Below are 21,961 nucleotides of genomic sequence, written 5' to 3' on the forward strand. Positions count from 1 at the left end.
GGTATGTTCCCCCATTCAGTTTTATCCATTGTACAAGACCCTGCCAAATTTTGCAATGACATAAAAAACTTTTGTTTGTTTTTAAGTGAAGTAGACACAATGCCCTGCTCCAGACATCAAGTGTTAACAAAATTCATAAAAATAGTAAAAAACAGACACAGTGTCCCTCTCCATTCAGCAAAGCACAGGTTTCCAAACCACAAATGAGAGATGATCCCAGTTTTCAGCCCATCTGCATGTATGTCTTTTGTATAAATGAGAGAGATGCACCAAACCCTGAAATGTTGACAAAGGGCATATTTGACTAACAGGGTTCACCACATAATGTATATGAATACTGTGAAAGGAATCTACTTTGTCTCTTCTCTTCTTCCATTTACTTTTTAGCTCATTTATGGCTCTGCTCCAGTGATGAATGATAAAAGCCCAGGGCTTCCCTTCTACCAGATGGCAGCCTCAGAAGCCCTTCAGTATGAGGGAATTCTCTCTTTGCTTCTGCATTTCAGGTGGACATGGATTGGAGTCCTTGCAATGGACAATGACAATGGAGAAAGATTTCTGCAAACCATCTCTCCAATATTTACCAAGAGTGGTGTCTGCTTTGCATTCCTAGAAAGAATCCCCAGTTTAAGTTTTATTTCTGAAATGTATGGCATGCTACAACAGGGGACAAGTATAAACCATAAAATTTTTAGCAGCACAGCTAATGTAATAGTTGCCCATGGAGAATCTTATTCCATGGCAACTTTTAGATGGCTTCCATACCTTTCAGAACATGATGACATGACTTACTTAAAGGGTAAAGTATGGATAACAACTTCCCAGGTTGAGTTCACTTCATTTGTCATTCAAAGGAACTGGGATGCAGGAATATTCAATGGTGTTATAGCCTTTGAGATTCACTTCAGAAACCCACCAGGATTTCATCAGTATGTTGTGCACAGAAACCCTTCCAGCACAGATGGGGACGGTTTTATCAGGGACTTCTGGCAACAGGCCTTTGGATGTGTATTCCCAGATATGACTTCAGACAAGGTGGAGGGGAATATTTGCACGGGAGAAGAGAAGCTGGAGAGCCTTCCTGGATCATTTTTTGAAATGAGCATGACAGGCCACAGTTACAGTATCCACTGTGCTGTCTATGCCATGGCCCATGCTTTACATGCTATGTTCACATCCAGACTCAGACACAGAGGAATGGCGTATGGATGGAGAGGGAAGAATCCGAATCCACAGCTTTGGCAGGTAATCGGCTAAGCATCCTCAACTGGAAGAGGCCTGTTATTCCCCCACAAGGTATGGGTTTCCACAGTGTTGTCACCTTGCTCATTCATCTCAGACATGAAAAAGCACTTCTATCAGAGAACTTTTCAGACCACTGAGATGCCACTGCATTCACAGATAAGAAGCAGTGGTAAAGGTCAAGAGAGATGTTTAGCATTCTCTGTATCCCATATACACCAAATCCTCCCTCAGATCTGTGGGATGTAAACACAGGAGCAGTCAATGACAACATTCATAGAGTGTACATGTTAGAACATGGGGAGGGATGTCTGTCCAGCAAGCAGGTAAACTTCCTGGGGACGGACTTCCTCCGCATGCGACCAGAGGTGGGTGTGGCCTCACCTGTGCAGGTAATGACAAAAGCACAGGGCAGGCAGCCATCTCTCTTTCTCTGCCATTTTCCTTCGATGAGGAAGCATCTAAAGATGCACTCTTGGCTCTCAGCCAAGAGAGGAGATAAGGTCTATCTTGCAACAAGATAGATTCTAAATATATGTAACCTTTTTAAGCCTGTCTGCCTTCTGGGATCATGTTGTGAACAGAACGTGAGTAAACTCTTTTATACTTTTATAAAGACTGTGTTGTGTCTTGTATTTTAAGAGGGAACAAAGGGGAAATTACCAGAGTAATTATTATAGAGGTTCTAGCGAACCTGTGCTCACGTTACCGTTGCGAACTTAAAGGGGAATGTTTATAAACTCTGTTGATATTTTGGGAACTTGTTAGCACAAGTTGGATAAGGATATAATTAGTCAATATATCTTCTCCTGCACCCCAGAACATTCCCACAAGATCATGTGATCATACACCACTGTGGTGTCTCCAGAGATGAAGAGGAAAAGAGGGAAAGAGGTGTGGGGTGGGGGAGATAAAGAAAGCTGTAAAAATGGGAGAGGGGGAGAGAGGGATGTGGAAGAGAGAAAATTGGTGTTCTCTCCATGCTTGGACCTGAAGCCCCTGACACTTGACTGATTCACCCCCACCAATTGCTGTAGGTTTTTCCTACAGGAAGAAAAAAATAATGCTCTACCCTGCATTATACTGCAGCTTTTTCCAAACAATTGCCTTTTCTGTTTTCAATTTAGCTCCATCACTTTCTGAGAAGCATCTCATTTAACAATACGGCCGGAGATGTGGTCTTCATCAACCAGAATGGAGAGGTGGTATCTAGCTTAGATATTGTCAATTGGATTATATTCTCCAACCAAAGTTTACACAGAGTAAGCGTTGGGAGGATAGATCCGCAAACTTCTCGAGACCAATCATTCATCCTTGATGAAGATGCCATAACATGGCACAGTTGGTTTAATCAGGTTGGACCACATTATCAGATAATTCCAAAGAAATTCAGTATTGCCTAAGCAATGGTCATTCACCTGCATGTCTACTCACTGTCCTTTAAACTGCATGTTCCTGTGTAGAACATGACCAATGCATACAGAGAGCCAGTGTGGTTTAGTGGCTAGGAGCGGTAGACTCGTAATCTGGTGAACTGGGTTCGTGTCCTTGCTCCTCCACATGCAGCTGCTGGGTGACCTTGGGCTAGTCACACTTCTCTGAAGTCTTTCAGCCTCACTCACCTCACAGAGTGTTTGTTGTGGGGGAGGAAGGGAAAGGAGAATGTTAGCCACTTTGAGACTCCTTAGGGTAGTGATAAAGTGGGATATCCAATCCAAACACTTCTTCTTCATCCAAGTACCAGATTAAGAGCCAAAAGCTTACTGCTAGAAGTCACTAATGGAATAAAGGCAAATATTTTATTTTATTATATTTATAAATATTTTATAAATATTTCTTAACAATTATAAAATACTGGTTTTTAACTGAGGAAAAGAGGATAAGCCCCAAGATTTTGCCTTTCTTGCTAAAAAGTGGGGAACTGCTATGTAATCACAACACCTACAAATCCCAGAACAATAGAGGGAGTATGACATCACTTCAAACATTACCAATACAGTGGTACCTCAGGTTAAGTACTTAATTCGTTCCGGAGGTCCGTTCTTAACCTGAAACTGTTCTTAACCTGAAGCACCACTTTAGCTAATGGGGCCTCCTGCTGCTGACGCACCGCCGGAGCACGATTTCTGTTCTCATCCTGAAGCAAAGTACTTAACCTGAAGCACTATTTCTGGGTTAGCGGAGTCTTTAACCAGAAGCGTATGTAACCTGAAGCGTATGTAACCCAAGGTACCACTTTACTAAAAAAAACCAACCATTTTACATCTTGCTGAAATGCTGACTCAGCTTAGTAACATAGAGAGGGGCCCAGGAACATGAAGATTTCCAAATTCATTGTTCTTTTGCTGATCCTTCTGCTCTTTAATTTACGGAATAGACTCGGCCTCTATCTCTCTGTACTGAGACATGTCTTCCAGGATCCAGCAAGAAAGTGAAGGAGGGACAGCCACCTTGCTGCTACGATTGCATCCCATGTGCAGAGGGAAAGATTTCAAACCAGGATGGTAGGAGAAATAAATAGATTAAATAGATCCAAACTCAGCACTAATAACTGAAAGGTGTTGTAAGGACGGCTGAGTTTACTTTTCAAAAGAGATAATCTACTGTGTGTGTGATCCTGCCTCTTTCTGATCATTGCCTTTCAGATAGTTTAAATATGCTAATCAAATGAGAATGACCATGCATTCAGAGTAGTTGGATGGTATGTGGTTCAAAGCACTTCTTCTTCTTCTTCTTCTTCTTCTTCTTCTTCTTCTTCTTCTTCTTCTTCTTCTTCTTCTTCTTCTTCTTCTTTGGCAAGGCCCCCAAACCAGCCCCTTGTTAGAATAAGATTCACACTGACACAGAATCTTAGTTTAAGGTTATTGGGCAAAATTTTGGGCCACAACTTTATTGATTACAGAAATGTGAGTGGTATTGGCTTAGGCATTGGCAAAGGACTATATGAGACTCCTGCCCCCTTTGCAGGAAGTCAGTAAGGGTAAACCACCCAAAGAGGAAGCCACATCGGGGGAACCTGCCTGCATCTCTCCTCGGTGTCCCCAGAGGCCAGTTGAACCTTCTGTGCAGAATTAAGCACTTTGGACTACAGTGGTACCTCTGGTTACAAACTTAATTCATTCCGGAGATACGATCTAAATCTGAAACTGTTCTTAACCTGAAGCACCACTTTAGCTAATGGATCCTCCCACTGCCACTGCACTGCCGCTTGATTTCTGTTCTCATCCTGAAGCAAAGTTCTTAACGCGAGGTATTATTTCTGGGTTAGCGGAGTCTGTAACCTGAAGTGTATGTAACCTGAAGCGTATGTAACCCGAGGTACCACTGTACTTTCCCCCGCACAGTCTCATGTGGTTTAGTGGCATATCCATGACATAGAGAAAGCTTAGATTACACCAATGCTACATTGCATAGCATAAAACAGTACTAAACATGTCCTTTGATTTAAATAGGGCTCTTTTCTTCTCAGACAGAAAGTAAACCTTTCACCAAATTGAAATGTAAGACCTAATATATTTGTTTCCCCCCAGATATGAATGACTGTCATAAATGTCCAGACAAATACTATCCAAGCAGAAACCGTGATGCATGTCTACCCAAAGATATAAGCTTCTTGTCTTATGAAGAACCTTTGGGCATCAGTTTAGCCTCATTTTCTCTTTTCCTTTCCTTCATCACAGCTCTGGTACTAGGTACATTTATGAAACACCACGACACACCCATTGTCATTGCAAACAACCAAAACCTCACCTATACTCTCCTCATCTCTCTCCTGCTCTGCTTCCTTTGTGCATTGCTCTTCATTGGCCGACCTGACAAGGTGACGTGCCTCCTCCGACAAACAGCTTTTGGCATCATCTTCTCAACTGCTGTTTCTTGTGTCCTGGCAAAAACCTTCATGGTGGTTTTGGCCTTCATGGCTACAAAACCAGAATCCAGGATGAGGAAATGGGTGGGCAAAGGACTAGGCCACACCATTCTCCTTTCCTGCTCCATTGTTCAAGCAGGCATATGCACTGTGTGGCTGGCAACCTCTCCCCCATACCCAGATGTGGACATGCACTCAATGACAGAAGAAATTATACTGGAATGTAATGAAGGGTCTGTGGCCATGTTTTACTGTGTCCTCATCTACATGAGCTGCCTGGCCACTGTAAGTTTTGCTGTGGCTTTCCTTGCCAGGAAGTTACCAGACAGTTTCAATGAAGCCAAGTTTATCACTTTCAGCATGTTGGTCTTCTGCAGTGTTTGGCTGTCTTTTATTGCCTCCTACCTGAGCACCAAGGGAAAAGATATGGTAGCTGTGGAGATCTTCTCTATCTTAGCCTCCGGTGGTGGGTTGCTGGTTTGCATCTTCTTCCCCAAATGTTACATAATCATTCTGAGGCCTGAGCTGAACAATAGGGAACAGCTAATAAGGAAGAAAAATTAAAGAAATGAGAAACCTGTCATCTGCTGTATTTTGTGCTTTTCTTTGAGTTTACAGTAGAATATTTGCAAATATAAATTCAGCTGCTCCCTTTTACAATTTTTTCTAGACTCCAAATTCCCATAGTTGAAATTTCCTTTGTAAAATTCACTCATTTGCTTTGAGGAATACATTTCCACATACATTATTCTCTTGTAGCATGTGTTGACAAGAAGACTCAGAGCAATTCTTGTCAAAATATACAAGTAAGCAAATCTGTATGTAGCCTTAATTCTCGTATATGTGCTGCCGAAGTGAGCACAGTATCTAGCCTTAATTCTCACAGCTTTCAGCATAATGTGAAACTGTACTATTGCAGGCCATGGAATATTTGAGTATTCATTTATGGTCTCTTGTTTGGTACTGCTCACAGTCAGATTTCATCATCAACCTATCCATACTCAAAATCATAGAGATGTAAGATGATCCTCTTGAGTCAGGCCAATGGCCCATCTTGTACGGCAGCCTGTACTCACACTGACCAATCAGATTCCTGTGGGAAATAGAAATACTTTATTGTCACTGTACCACTTGTTTACAGTGAGATTAAACCTTCAAGCCATATCCAAAAGCAAATGCACTGTCTTCAACATTGTTTCCTTTGGCAGTGAGTTCTATATATTATCTATGCACTGTGAAATAATTCACCCCCCATTAAATTGGATTCCCTCCCCCCAAGATTTTGTCTGAATCAGGTCTCCTTGGTGAAATTCAGAGAACTAGTTAAGAAAGTGTGAATGATTTCTGCCCTGGTGCTTGGAAAAGATGGCAACAAAGAACCATGCACAGTTCACTGGGAAAAGCATTCAACAAAGCCACAACTGAAAAGTTTTATTTTCACCAACACAAGTGATGGATCAGAACACTATATACTTAATACAAATACGTATTATATTTCTGGGAAGTATATTGTTGGACTTTCCACTGACTGTTGGCATCCTTCAGCCAACGTTTGATTAGCAGATAAAATTGATTAGACCTAACCATGATGAATGGAGAATACAAGTAAACCAGAGTTTAATCAGATTGAAAGTGGAATCAAAGAGGAAAGAGAATCTTCAGATTGCATCTGTATTCCTATAATGGACCTCAGTTTTCTGGAATCCAGGCTTAACCTCTGAATTATACCTCCTGTTATACAGCTCTTAAGGGCAAAAAGCCACTGCTTTCTCATAGTTTCAACCATAAACCAGAGCCTACATTGCCAGCTTGTGCTCCCTTCTCTGGGAGTAAGGCCCATTAAATCTTAAAACACTTATTTCTGCATAGACATCTGCACTGTTATACAGCAAGTTAACTATGCTTGTTAATGAGTGTCTGTAAGATTCTGCGCCCCGTGCAGAAAGCAGAAACTTCTGCTTAGCAGCTGGTTTGGGGAAAAATTTGATCCAGCTAGTTTCAGGGTGCTCCTATGCAAACAGCACCCATCGAGATTCATAGAATCATAGAATCATAGAGTTGGAAGAGACCACAAGGGCCATCGAGTCCAACCCCCTGCCAAGCAGGAAACACCATCAGAGCACTCCTGACATATGGTTGTCAAGCCTCTGATTAAAGACCTCCAAAGAAGGAGACTCCACCACAATTCAATTCCTGTTCTCATCTGGGGGTGGAGGAAGGGGACAAATCATCTCCTTTCTTAATATATGAAATAACACACAAAATATAAATTAAACTTTGATTGCTGTGCACGGATTGCATTTTTAGTATAGATGCGAGTGTTATGAATTGTGATTGGAATTGTGAATTGTAATTGGAAATAATAAGGGAGGCTGGGAGGGTGTCGCTCTTCACCCAACCGTGCTGCGAGAGCCTCCTGCAACTGCCCTTTTAAGCCTCACTGCCTGGCCAGATGAGACAGCAGCCAATGCCTACAGCCAGGAAGGCAGTGCCCTATGGGAGACACCAATGAGCGGCCCATTTATAGTGCCTTTTGGGTTGGAAAGACCTGTCCCTTTTGAGATCCACCGGCCAAGGAGAATTTCCCTTCAAAGGCCAGCAAATGTGTGTGCCTAGGCTATTGGGGAAGGAGGCTGAGAGTGAGGGAACACAACTCTCGCCCCCTGAAAAAGTGGTGAGCAGCCATTGTTCTCATGCCACGTGGTTGATGTGAATCCAGGTCTACTCAGTTAAATTTCAAGATGCTGACAACACCGTACTACATTTTGGAGTCTCCATTGTTTACAAGGTCTTCTATTATGAACTCCTAACATCACCAATACACCACTGGCCCCTTATTATCCACTGAAAGGGAATTTAACACAATATTTCCATATATGTGATAAACACATTTTCTTCTGCAATACCACAGGGGTTTGCAAGCATTGAATAAATAACTACATTCCAGCTTGGTTATTAACAGGGCTATTATTAAAGCTGTGGCTTCTCAAAAAACCCTGTGGACTTTCAATGGCCACTGGCAAAAGTAACGCAAGGGATACTAAAATTACCAGAATAATTTAAATAGGGTCTGGGAGCCTCAAGTCTGATCTTGGATACTCCCAGATTGTATCGCTTCAGGTAAATAAAGTACCATTCAAATGAGACAGCTTTTATCTTGGAGAAGTTAATTATACTATTGCCAGAGAAATAGTGGTTTCTGTGTAGATCAAACAGTTGCCTTTGAATTGAGAATGGTGGTTTTAGTGGTCTTGCTGCTGGAACTGTTTCCTTACAAAGTATGTCAGGCTCACTTAGAGAAATGCAGACTCCAAGGTCCACACAGTCCACTTCACACGTATCATCAGCCAGGAGAGTTCCTCATTGGTGGCATTGTTTCCCATGGTGGCTTCATCGCCTCTCCATTAACATTCGCTGAAGAACCCCCACCAGTGCTGCCTGAAGAGCTTGTGTAAGTACTAAGCCACTCATTTATTACAGCAGAGGAATGATCAAACATAGAGTTGCAAACTTCTTCTAATTTACCTGGGGAAAACCACTTTAGATTTGAATGGGACATATGGTGGGGCAAAAAACTTCAGGAATCTCTTGTGAATTAAGACAATATGGGGTAAATTCCAATTTCTGGATAGGGAAATGAATAGAAATGTATTGAAAATGATGTATATTTGTGTGTCTGGGAGAGCTCCTTTGAATAGCCAATATTGATAAACTTTATCTGAACTAGAGTATTACTAAGAATGATTTTTTAAAAACCTGTTCTGATACTGAAGGTTCTTATGGTTTCATTTTTTTGATCTTACGCTACTGTTTGTTTCATCACTGAAAGGTACTTATTAAGAAGTATAGAATACAGTGAATTCCAAGGACCATCACTGCCTCATGAAAACGAGGACATTACAGGGAGAGACCAGAAAGACTAGAGATGTTGTAAGAGTCAGAAAAAGACTTCAGGTGTGTAAGGGATATTGGCAAGTTGGAACATGTACAGGGGAGGGCAGCAAAGATGATCTGGAAACCAAGCCTTATGAGGAGCGGTTGAGGGAGTTTGGTATGTTAGTTATGATGAGACTGAGGGGAAATATGATAGCCATTTTCAAATATCTCAAGGGCTGTCACCAGGTAGATGGAACACACTTGTTTTCTCTTGCTCCAAATCAGGGTATTCAAGTTACAAGATAGGAGATTTGAACTAAACATCAAAAATAACTTTCTATTCATAAGAGCTGTTCAACAGTAGAGCAGACTGAGAGTTAACCCCACTGAACTCAGTATGATTAACTACTGCGTTGATATCGAAAAGGAAATAACTCTTGATGTTCCTATTAAAACAGTTTGCAACTCTCATTCAAGGGTGGTGCCTAAGAGTTACCAGCACATCGTGGCCTTGGCATTTGCAGTCAAGGAGATCAACGAAGACCCTCACATCCTACCAAACATCACCTTGGGCTTTCGCTTATATGACAGCTATTCCAATGCAAGGAGCACATACCTTGCCACGCTGCTACTTTTATCCATGGTGAAGAAATTTGTCCCTAATTATATATGTGATGTTGAAAGTTATCTGGCAGGGGTCATTGGGGGACTGGATTCTGAAATCTCCTTTTATGTGGCTACTGTTTTGGATATCTTTAAGATTCCGCAGGTAGGACACCTATGTACAATACCTCTATTAGCTTGCATAAAGAGGCAGGTTCTTTGGCATCAGTTCAGGGTGTATCAGCAGTTCAGGGTGAAGCTGAAATTGGAAGGAGAACCACTAAAACCACCTTGAGATCCTTGGAAAATAAAGGTGGTACATAATTATAATAGATGGAAGGAAGGAAGGAAGGAAGGAAGGAAGGAAGGAAGGAAGGAAGGAAGGAAGGAAGGAACCTGAATAAGGTGAAAGGTTGCAATACCAGAAAGATGAAATTGGAAGAAGAACCATGTACACCACCTTGAGATACTTGGAACATAAAGGCGGTCCATAATTATAATAGATGAAAGAAAGAAAGAAGGAAACCTGAATAAGGGGAAAGGTTGTAATACCAGAAAAAATATATGTCACTCCCCCTATCTGACACACACATCTACACCACTGATATCCCAAAGCCTCTGATGGGAGAGTGGGCTTCTACCTCAACAGCGGTTTTTAGTTATGTAGCAATTTCTGCTTAGTGAGGAGGGTATCCAAATTGAATTGCTGTTGGAAACGGGAAATTGCTTGCAATTTTTAGATAGCTACATGATGTCTAGGTTATCTGCTGTTTGGGGCATGGTATGTAAGAGTAGTTAGCAGCTGATTCACTAGTGAAATAAATGTTCATAAATAAAGTGTGAGAAGAATCAGCACAGTTTTGCTGTGTGATGGGGCATGTGCATCATGAAGAAGAAAGACGAAGCTCCAGAGAAGAAATGTGCATCTAACCCAAGTTGCAATTCTGACAAAGCCAGATAATGTCCAGGAAATATGCTGTTTGGGGCATGGTATGTTCCCCCATTCAGTTTTATCCATTGTACAAGACCCTGCCAAATTTTACAATGACATAAAAATATCTTTGTTTTGTTTTTTAATAATAATAAAAATAATTTATTTATACCCCACTCCTCTGACTGGGTTTTCTCCAACCACTCTAGGCAGCTTCCAACAAAATATTAAAATACAATCATCCGTCAAACATTAAAAGCTTCCCTAAACAGTAAAATAGACACAATGACAATGCCCTGCTTTAGTCATCAAAGTGTTAACAAGATTTATAAATAAAATAAAACAAAGCAAACAGTGCCCCTCTCCAGTCATCAAATCAAAGGTTTGAAAACCAGAAATGGGAGATAATCCCAGTTTTCAGCCCATCTGCATGTTTGTCTTTTGTATATGTGAGAGAGAGCCACACAAACCCCAAAACATTGGCAAAGGCCATATTTGACTAACAGGGTTCTCCACATAATGATTATGAATACTGTGAAAGAACTCTACTTTGTCTCTTCTCTTCCTCCATTTACTTTTTAGCTCATTTATGGCTCTGCTCCAGTGATGAATGATAAAAGCCCAGGGCTTCCCTTCTACCAGATGGCAGCCTCAGAAGCCCTTCAGTATGAGGGAATTCTCTCTTTGCTTCTGCATTTCAGGTGGACGTGGATTGGAGTCATTGCAACGGACAATGAGAATGGAGAAAGATTTGTGCAAACTATTTCCCCCATGTTTACCAAGAGTGGTGTCTGCTTTGCATTCATAGAAAGAATCCCCGATTTCAGTTTTATTTCTGAAATGTATGGCTTGCTAGAACGGGCGGCCAATATACAAGACAAAATATTTAGCAGCAAAGCTAACGTAGTGGTGACCTCTGGAGAGTCTTATTCCATGGCAAATTTTAGATGGCTTCCATACCTATCAAAACATGATGACTTGATTAATAATGTAAAAAGTAAAGTATGGATAGTAACGGCCCAGGTTGAGTTCGCATCATTTGTCTTTCAAAGGAATTGGGATTCAGGAGTATTCAATGGTGCTATAGCCTTTGAAATTCACTTTAGAAACCCACCAGGATTTCATCAGTATGTTGTGTTGGAGTTGGAACTTAACTGGTTAAGTTGTTCCCATGATGCCTCACCATTCTGACGTCATTTTTAGAAGCTCGGGCGGAGCTTGGGCAAAGTTTGCCAGTCCCACTATGTGAGCTGTGGGGAACAGACGCAGGGCAGTGATGGCTGCAACTAGCCCTGGAAATACCTGGGGAATGTTGGAAATAAAAGCTGTATAGAGACAAACGGGACTCTGTGTGTTTGTCTGGAAGCTGAATCCAGCAGGTGACAGTTTTACAACGCTGTGCGAAGCTCTGCTGGGCCGTGACGGTGAGGAGCTGGAGTGGAAGCGTGCCGGGCAGCAATAAACCGCTAATCGAGGTTTGTAAATCAATTAGCGGGGGTCACGGCTGATAAAACAGCACAGGTTATGGGTCATCACCGCTTGTAAAACTGTCGGGAGCTTTGATCTGCGGTGTCGAGCAGGGGGCCGGCAGGAGGCGGAAGGACTTTTTGCCTGGTGTTAAGAGGCAAAGGAGCAGCTGCGGAGTTTGAAAGCAGCTGGCTGCAAGATGCAGAGAAGTGCCTGCGTTGCTGTGGAGCCAAGGAGCTGAGAACAGCAGGGAAGCGTTTCTCCACGCCAGGGGAGCTGGAAGTCTTATGAGTACAGCTTGGGGGCGCCTTTGGAGAACGGGAGGCCGGAGTCTGAGGCAAGCAGGCAAGCAAGCTGAAGCCGCTGTGCAGAAAGGCTACAGAGAGCTTGGAAATGTGCCTAACGGTTAAAGGCAAGCTGACGTCAGCTGTAGAAGCTGGGAGGAGTTTTTGGGAGTGTTTTTCCGGAAGAAGGAGAAGGAGGCCAGCTGGGAGGAGCCCCAGGCAGTGTTTTTCCACTGGAGTTCAACGTCTGCGTGGCAGTTGCCCCCACCGGAGCAGAGAGACAAGACAGGATGTTTGCAAGGTCAAACTGTTGAATTCCCATGGGAACCAGTTGGGTTTCCATGGCAACTGGTCTGGAAAAACAACCAGGCGTGAGACTGAGGCTGGTGAACGTACCAGGTGCCAGCAAGAGACTCGTGGGACAAGGCCACAGCAGAGTGTTGTTATTGGCTCTGCTGCTAATTGCAACTTGATTCCAGAGACATCTGCTGGGAAGCTGCGGAAATGCAGGGCTGTTTTGACAGGGATGACAATTGTTTTATTCACAGACGGAACACAAAAAGGCAGTCTGTGGTGTGGCTAACGTGTTTTTTTTTCTCCTTCACAGGAGGAGCTAGAGATCTGCGTTGTGCCGGGACTGAATAGTTGTCAGTTATCTGTATCTGCTCTAACGAAGCAGAGGTTCAAAAATGTGCTTTGAAAATGACACCTGTTCCATTTTCAGAGGAGGGAGACAACGGGTCAACATGCAGAGGGGGAACAACGTCTTTGTTCTGGAGACACCTCTGGAGGGTTGTGGGAATGCTGGTAAAGCACAGGTGCAGTGTGCTAAAGCACAGGTGCAGTGTGCTAAGGTTCCCAAAGATGTGCAAAAGTTGCACAGGTGCACAAAAGGGTGTAAAATCACACAATGTGGGAGGTCCCAAGGGTGCAGGGCATGCAAAGGTGCAAAGGTGCTTGGTTTTCCCGGGTTTGGGAGGGTAACCAAAGAGCCCTTTGGGCTGGTTCTCACAGATCTGTCAGGACCCAAGAGGTCTGAGAGTCTGGGTGGGGCCAGGTATGTGCTGTCGCTGACAGGTGACCACAGCCAGGTTGGCTGGTGTTTCTCTCTCAAATCAGAGGGGGAGGTGACGCAACTGATCCAGGAATGGGTTGCGGGGGTGGAACGAAGTTTCTCCACCAGGGTGCAAGGGTTCAAGAGCGACCGAGGGTCACAGTTTACTGGGTCCGCTCTGGAGAAGTTTTTCAAGGAAAAGGAAATACGTCACGAGGTGACGGGTGCAAAGTCTTCTCAAGGGAGAAGGGAGGCTGTGGCTGAACCCAGTGAAAGGGATGAGGTCCAGAATCAGGGTTCAGATCCCGGTGATGGGGACCAGGTCCAGGGTCAGGGTTCAGGGCAGGTTTGGGCATCTCCAAGGGTTGTGAAAGGAGTGTCCAGGTGTGAGGCTTCATCTCCGGTAATGGAGAAAGCTCACGGAAGGGTTGTCAAGTCAGAGGGGGAGACGTCTGACGGAGAAGACACAACTGCTGGCCCAAGTGGGCCAGGGGGGTTTCAGGTCACGGGTGCGTGGAAAAGTGTCGCACAGTGTGATTCTGGGAGTGTTGAAGGAGTTCAACAGGTGCCTGGGAAAGATGCTGGGAAAGAGCACAAGGCAAAGGGGAAGGTGTTGAACTCAAAAAGGTGTGGTCAGAATGTGATGCAAGGGGGGGTGTTGGAGTTGGAACTTAACTGGTTAAGTTGTTCCCATGATGCCTCACCATTCTGACGTCATTTTTAGAAGCTCGGGCGGAGCTTGGGCAAAGTTTGCCAGTCCCACTATGTGAGCTGTGGGGAACAGACGCAGGGCAGTGATGGCTGCAACTAGCCCTGGAAATACCTGAGAAATGTTGGAAATAAAAGCTGTATAGAGACAAACGGGACTCTGTGTGTTTGACTGGAAGCTGAATCCAGCAGGTGACAGTTTTACAACGCTGTGCGAAGCTCTGCTGGGCCGTGACGGTGAGGAGCTGGAGTGGAAGCGTGCCGGGCAGCAATAAACCGCTAATCGAGGTTTGTAAATCAATTAGCGGGGGTCACGGCTGATAAAACAGCACATGTTGTGCACAGAAACCCTTCCAGCACAGATGGGGACGGTTTTATCAGGGACTTCTGGCAACAGGCCTTTGGATGTGTATTTCCAGATATCACTACAGACAAAGTGGAGGGGAATATTTGCACCGGAGAAGAGAAGCTGGAGAACCTTCCTGGATCATTTTTTGAAATGAGCATGACAGGGCACAGTTACAGCATCCACTGTGCTGTTTATGCCATGGCCCATGCTTTACATGCCATGTCCAGATCCAGACTCAGACACAGAGGAATGGTGTATGGAGGGAGAGGGAAGAAACTGAATCCACAGGTAAAGGTTGTACATCCTCAACAGTGAGAGCTCTGTTGCTTCCTCATAATCAGAATTGTGCCCAACACTGGGGGAGGAGGAGTGCATGACATCACAGTTGACCTATCATCCCCCCCCCTCCTACGTCTTACCTCCTTGAAAGGGATGCACTAGGGCAAAGATGCTTCATTCTGGATAGTTGGGGAGGTCTTGGTGTGATCAAAGCATGTGTCTGGGTAGAGCTAGGCTTGGTACAATTCTTGCCACTGGTCCCTCCTGCCCCAGATCTCTTGGGCTTCTGGCCCTTCCTGCAGTTCTTCTGCAGATAGCCTTCTTTCTCACACTTTCGTAATTTCACTCCTCCGAGGCTGCATTTTGTGATTAGTGCAAATCACACAGTCTTTTTGTGAGGAAGCGTGAGAACTGGATAAAGCTGTATGTATTATGTGATGTACTTTCACGTTTGCCTGGATGAGAGAGAGTCCATGTCCATGTAATATAGTGTAAACAAATAGTAGTTTATAACTATGATGCTTCATTCTTCTTGCTGTGTTAAGCCAGAAGATTAGTGTGCATAAACCAAGCTGGTTTATGTCGCTGGAGCGCCATGGAGAGGAAGGGGGTGCCTTTTCCAGAGCAATGCTCACCAGAGGACGCTCAGAGAAATTGGGGGGGGGGGCTGCTGATAGCCTGGAGGGTTCTCCCAACAGTCTTCAGTCTGGCACATCCTTTTGAGGATTACGGTTTTATTTTGGAAATATTATATGGCACTGGGCACCCACCCCACCCCACTCTGTTGAATATGTATGGGTTCACAAAATGCTGTCACCTTAGTCTGTCCTCTCAGAGTTCAAACATTTGGGCAGAGTCCAGAAATGAATCTATAATTCTGCTGACAGAGAAGAAGGCATTGATATGCAGAAGCTAGCAAGGCTGTTCCCAAGCCAGAAAAGCGAGACAGAGGGCTCTGTCTTGCTGTTCTAGCTTGGGGACGGTTGCGCGCACAGCCTCTCCAGGGCAGCGGGGTGTCTTCACCCCGTTGTCCTGCAGAAGCTAGCAAGGCTGTTCCCAAGCCAGAACAGTGAGACGGAGGGCTCCATCTCGCTGTTCTAGCTTGGGGATGGCTGAGCGCAAACCTCTGCAGGGCAGCGGGGCGCTGCGCTCCAAAGGCTTCAGGGATCTTTGAGGCTGGCGGTGGGGGAAAGCAGCGCTTCCCCCCACCGCCAGCCCCACAAGCTCTGGTGAATGTACCTTGAACGCACCTTGTTTTAGAGGGGGAGAACAAGAAAAATTTTTTTTTCCTGTTCTCCCCCTCCTATGGTCCGGTGCGTCCTATGGTCCGGTGCGTCCAATGGAGCAGAAAATACGGTAAACGGTGCTTCCGTGCACTGCTCTGGTTCTCCAGAAGCGGCTTAGTCATGCTGGCCACATGACCCGGAAGCTGTACGCCGGCTCCCTCAGCCAATAAAGCGAGATGAGCGCCGCAACCCCAGAGTTGGTCATGACTGGACCTAATGGTCAGGGGTCCCTTTACCTTTACCTTTAGGCATATTGACAAATAAATCACATCTCTCAGAAATCATTTGCATCATATTTACAAATATTTTGTTTGATAACACTTGTTTCAACTCATAATGTGCCAGAAAACGTTTGGTACATTTCTACAGCTACTTTGCAAAAGCCAGTACAGTGGTACCTGGGTTAAGAACTTAATTTGTTCTGGAGGTCTGTTCTTAACCTGAAACTGTTCTTAACCTGAGGTACCACTTTACCTAATGGGGCCTCCCACTGCTGCTGCACCGCTGCCACTGCAAGATTTCTGTTCTCATCCTGAAGCAAAGTTCTTAACCTGAGGTACTATTTCTGGGTTAGCAGAGTCTGTAACCTGAATGTCCAGTTTGCACGTCATTATAAAGTTTATAATGAATGTGGAGATTGCTCCAGCCTCACTCCTCTGTTAGGATGAGTAAACAAACCATGGTCCCTGACTTTGTGATAAATCCAAGCCAGTGATTTTCATTTGGTGTGCTCAAACAAACCACAGTTAGTAAGCCAAGAAGAAATTGTGGCTTCATAGTGTAGTTTGTTTGCTCCAGAATGAATTAAGTACTTAACCTGAGGTACCACTGTATACCCTGAATTTCCTTGGTAAAATTTGTCCTTTCCTAGTGAAACTTGTAATATTATTTAGGTTCCTTAATTAAAATGGGTCTGAGGAAAGCATAGTTGGAGACAACACTAAAGTTGTTGCCCTCTGTTATAGTTTCAAACAGTCTAGGAATGACCTCTGTTTTACACACTGCAAAGACATTTCTTAGCAACAGAGCAATTCCTGTGGATATTTCTTCTAAGTCTTAAAGGTAATACAAAATAAAGCAATCCTAAAGACCAGGTGAAGAAGACAAAGCCACAGCCAACTTGATCATACAAGTCACATATTCTCAGTACAAAAAAATGAACTTGGGATGAAAGGTTTGTCCTTAAGATATGCCCAACAGGAAGCCACCAAAAGTGAAGATGCTAATTCCTCGTATCAGAGAATAAGCATGATTCCTTCACACTTCTCATATTTTCCTACAACTTGTTCTGAGGTGACTGGGGGGTAATGTCTGTGGGTCAGTCATGCATTAACAACAGTAGTATCAGCTGAATCCAGCATTACAAGGCTTAGGTAGCGTCAAAGTTTTCCAATACATTGTTTAAAATAGCAAAAGTTGGCAGGACTGAAAACTTCTGTCACCGTTTTTAAAAAATCACGGTATATTGTGAAGTTATGACATCATCAGTTAACCTCAAGAAAATGAACATGGAATTTAATATTTTGGTCCAATTCCCCATTCCATAACATTAAACAGTGGAAGCGGAGGTAGACAGGGAGAGAGAGACTATCAATAATTTGGGTAAGAAAAGGAGACTGGCATACTTGTGAAAGAAAATGGGTTGGCTCTCTCCATGCTTGGACCTGACTCCACTCACAGTTGCCTAAATCACCACCCACCATTCACTGAGTGCTCTGCACACAGGAAAAAAGGTTGCTCGGTCCTGTATTAGACTGTAGTCTTTTCTAAATACCTGTCTTTTCTGTTTTCAATCCAGCTCCATCACTTTCTGAGAAGTATCTCATTTAACAATACTGCAGGAGATGTGGTCTTCATCAACCAGAATGGAGAGGCAGCATCTAGCTTGGATATTGTCAACTGGATCATATTCGCCAACCAAAGTTTGCACAGAGTGAGAGTTGGGAGGATAGATCCACAAGCTCCTCCAGACCAAAAATTAACCCTTGATGAAGACGCCATAATATGGCATAGATGGTTTAATCAGGTAGGTCCACATTCTTATCTACTGTAATTCAGAAGAGATTCAATATAGCTTAAGCAATATTTATCCCCCTGCCTTTCTAATCACTGTCTTTTGAACTGCAAGTTACTGATTAGTGGATGGCCAAAGCAGGGTCAACAACTTGAATAAAATATTGGGGAGGGGCAGGTAAGCCCACCACTGCTTCTATGTAACTTATGTCTCCAGCTTGTCTGCTCCCTCTATCTTCTCTATAGGCCCCATGTGGGATCCAGAAACATTCTGGAGAAAAGTTAAGGAGCCACTAGATGCCACTCTACAGTCACTTTGGCTCCATCTTCAGTTTAAAATGCAAAATTCATTTCATTAACAAAAATAATTGAAAATGGTAGAGGAGAGGGCCTGGGCATGCACCAATGAGCTGTATGAGGTTGCCATGGGAATCCCAGGCTTAAAGGTTTGGATAAAGCGCTTTATAAATAAACAAGCCAATTCACCATGTATATCCCTAGAACAGTGTTCCTTGTGGAACACCCTCCCTCCAGATGTCAAGGAGGAAAAAGACCTACACAACTTTTAGAAGACCTCCGAAGGCAGCCCTCTGTCAAAACAAGGAATAAAGGCAAATATTTCATTAAGGAGGTTACAAAACAGAAGAACCCTTTTACTATAAAATACAGTTAAGCAAGACTAACAGTGTAAACTTACCTTGGGGAATCTGATTGAAACGAAAATAGCGAAAGCTAGGTCGTCTCACCCTAATCCCAACCCTTCACAGACCGCCACCACAAGCTTCATCCACACAAATGTGATTTTTACATCACACTATCTTCATCTGAATGTGGATCAGTAGGCCCAAGTCAAATACCAGTTTTTCTATGAAAAGGCCTAGACACAGGAGGGCATGTTTTCTTTCAGCCAATCACGGCCTTGGCATACACTTTCCCTGCACTAGAGGGTGTACATCTGAAAGACCAATTAGCTATCCAGTGGATTTTTGCATGGTCATGTTGACCTTGAAACATTCTTACATCAAACAGTGCACACAGGAGGTCAGTTGGACTAATTAAATAGGTTCTTTTTTCCCCTCTGAAAGACTGCAACCAGAATCCTAAGTATATAAAGAAAATTATTGCAAAATAAACCAAAGAAATTGGGATTTCTTTATAAATATTAAATACTGGTTTTGAACTGAGTGAAAGACTATGTATGAATTGATAAGCCCCATGATTTTGCCTTTTTGCGAGAAAAGTGGAGAAATGAAGTGGTTGGGAAAAGGAGGGAAAAAGTGAAAACAGACAGCAGCAGCAGGTTCAGGATACCACTAGTCTTCCAAGGGAGCCAGTGGAAGAGGTGGAAGCAGGAAAAGTGGTGAAGATACAGAAAGTGAAGGAGGGGGCTGAGAGCAAAGGTGTGAAGAGCATAGGGAATGGATGCATCAGTCTGAAAAAAGAGAGGTATCTCAAAATATGTATTGTAAAGTATATTTTCCCCTTAACATGCTCAGTGCTAAATCTCTTGGATAGCATCATTCCAATTCATGTATTTGTCCATAATTTTTATTTTATTTTTGTATGAGAACTCATACAGAACACATTCCTCAAAAACCCCTTATTTGGAACTATAAGGAACTCTTCCCCAGAAAGCATCTGATGGGTCCAAGAATAGGTGTAGCCACCAACACCAAATCAATTCTAGAGATGTCTACCTAGTGGACAACATACTAAGAAGTAACGGTTATAACAAGATTAACAGGGACACTAGAGTAACTTCAAAATGTGCCTCCGCAACCCAGAACAATAGAGGAGATATTACATCACGTCAAACATTACTACTACTAAAAAGAAAAGTAGCAATTGCTCTTGGTAGAGGCATTCTGTCTCAGTTTAGAAACATAGAGAGGATCCTTAGAACCTGAAACATTCTGAACTCATTATTCTCTCGATGATTCTTCTGCTCTTCCATCTATGCATTAGACTCAGCCTCTTTCTGTCTGTACTGAGAGATGTCTTCCAGGATCCAGCAAGAAAGTGAAGGAGGGACAGCCCCCTTGCTGCTATGATTGCATCCCATGTCCAGAGGGGAAGATTGCAAACCAGGATGGTAAGGGAAAAAATTTGATCAAATGGGTCCATTTGATTGAAAGGTGTCGGGATGGCTGAGGTTAAGTTTCAAAAGAAGATAAAAGTTATTGTATGTGTGTCCCTGCCTCATTCTCCTTCAGATATTGGTGGTAGTAGCAGTAGTAACAATAATATATATTCAGTCTATGCGACTGGGTTGCCCCAACAATGCTGGACAGCTTCCAACAAATCAAAACATCAACCACAGTAAAACTTCAAACAATAAGGGCTTCCCTATATAGGGCTGCCATCAGGTGTCTTCTAAAAGTCAGATTGTTGTTTATATCCTTGACATCTGATGGTCAGACATTCTTAGGGTGGGCGCCATTACAAAGGAGGCCCTGTGCCCGGTTCCCTGTAACCTCACATCTTGCAATGGGAGAACTGACAAAAGGCAATCAGACCTTAATCTCAGCATACAGGCTGAACGATGCGGGTATACAGGGTCAAAATTTAGAGAGAGAGTTGGAATATGTTAATCAAATGAGAATAAAATTGCATTGAGAGTGGCTAGGTGGTATGTGGTTAAAATCGTATCCAGACTGGTCCTTGCCACTACTTCCGACTTACATAAGTTGCACTCAAGCTAGTGTGACGATACATTCAAATATCATGAGGAGGAATGGCCTTGCCTGTGTCGATTATAGGACGACATCACTCTGAAGCACATAACAGAGTACTGGACATATGTTTTATTTTGAGCTGAGCTCTTTTCTTCTCAGACAGAAAGTAAGCATTTCAGCAAGCTGGCGATAGAGCTAAGGACCATATCCTTGTTTTTTCCAGATATGAATGACTGTTATAAATGCCCAGACAATGACTATCCAAGCAAGAACCGGAATGCATGTCTGCCCAAGGATATAAGCTTCTTGTCTTATGAAGAACCTTTGGGCATCAATTTGGCCTCTTTCTCTTTTTTCCTTTCCTTGATCACAGCTCTGGTACTAGGTATATTTATGAAACACCACAACACACCCATTGTCATTGCAAACAACCGAAACCTCACCTACACTCTCCTCATCTCTCTCCTGCTCTGCTTCCTTTGTGCTTTGCTCTTCATTGGCCGACCTGACAAGGTCACATGTCTCCTCCGGCAACCAGCTTTTGGTATCATCTTCTCAACCGCTGTTTCTTGTGTCTTGGCAAAAACCTTCATGGTAGTTTTGGCCTTCATGGCTACAAAACCAGAATCCAGGATGAGGAAATGGGTGGGGAAAGGACTAGGCCACTCCATTCTCCTTTTCTGCTCCATAGTTCAAGCAGGGATATGTACTGTGTGGCTGGCAACCTCACCCCCATACCCAGATGTGGACATGTACTCAATGACAGAAGAAATTATACTAGAATGTAATGAAGGGTCTGTAACAATGTTTTACTGTGTCCTCATCTACATGGGCTGCCTGGCCAGTGTAAGTTTTGCTGTGGCTTTCCTCACCAGGAAGTTACCGGACAGTTTCAACGAAGCCAAGTTTATCACTTTCAGCATGTTGGTCTTCTGCAGTGTTTGGCTGTCCTTTATTCCCTCCTACCTTAGCACCAAGGGAAAATATATGGTAGCTGTGGAGATCTTCTCCATCTTAGCCTCCGGTGGTGGGTTGCTGGGTTGCATCTTTTCCCCCAAATGTTATATAATTATTCTGAGGCCTGAGCTGAACAATAGGGAACAACTAATAAGGAAGAAAAATTAAAGAATTAATAAACCTGCCCTTTGCTGTCTTTCGTGCTTTTCTCTGTGAACAGTAGAATATTTGGAAATATAAGTTCAGCTGCTGCCTTTTATAATTTTTTCTAGAGTCCAAATTCCCATAGTTGAAAATTCATTTGTAAAATTGACTTATTTGCTTTGAGGAAAACAACCATACTTTTACACATACATTACTCTCTTGTAG

At 43.4% G+C, this 21,961-nt stretch overlaps 2 protein-coding genes and 1 long non-coding RNA gene across 3 annotated transcripts; all 3 read left to right on the plus strand.

Moving 5' to 3' along the window:
• Window positions 1-393: 393 nt before the first annotated feature.
• On the plus strand, window positions 394-5,732 carry LOC308571936 (vomeronasal type-2 receptor 26-like). Its single transcript, XM_081167588.1, has 4 exons — window positions 394-1,245; window positions 2,370-2,597; window positions 3,620-3,746; window positions 4,773-5,732. Exons 1-4 carry the CDS (start codon window positions 412-414, stop codon window positions 5,672-5,674), a joined length of 2,091 nt encoding a protein of 696 aa, XP_081023714.1. The 5' UTR covers window positions 394-411; the 3' UTR covers window positions 5,675-5,732.
• Window positions 5,733-11,108: 5,376 nt separating this feature from the next.
• LOC308571934 (vomeronasal type-2 receptor 26-like) lies at window positions 11,109-21,760 on the plus strand (the record flags this gene model as incomplete). Its single annotated transcript, XM_081167586.1, has 5 exons — window positions 11,109-11,662; window positions 14,379-14,679; window positions 17,746-17,973; window positions 19,926-20,052; window positions 20,859-21,760. The coding sequence occupies exons 1-5, from the start codon at window positions 11,127-11,129 to the stop codon at window positions 21,758-21,760; spliced, it is 2,094 nt and encodes a 697-aa protein (XP_081023712.1). The 5' UTR covers window positions 11,109-11,126.
• On the plus strand, window positions 13,104-13,746 carry LOC308571957. Its single transcript, XR_014001618.1, has 2 exons — window positions 13,104-13,581; window positions 13,621-13,746. It is a non-coding gene; the product is annotated as an uncharacterized lncRNA (long non-coding RNA).
• Window positions 21,761-21,961: the final 201 nt, after the last annotated feature.

Source organism: Podarcis bocagei (assembly GCF_964188305.1).
Source record: "Podarcis bocagei genome assembly, chromosome: 13".
In the NCBI taxonomy this organism is placed as follows: domain Eukaryota; kingdom Metazoa; phylum Chordata; class Lepidosauria; order Squamata; family Lacertidae; genus Podarcis; species Podarcis bocagei.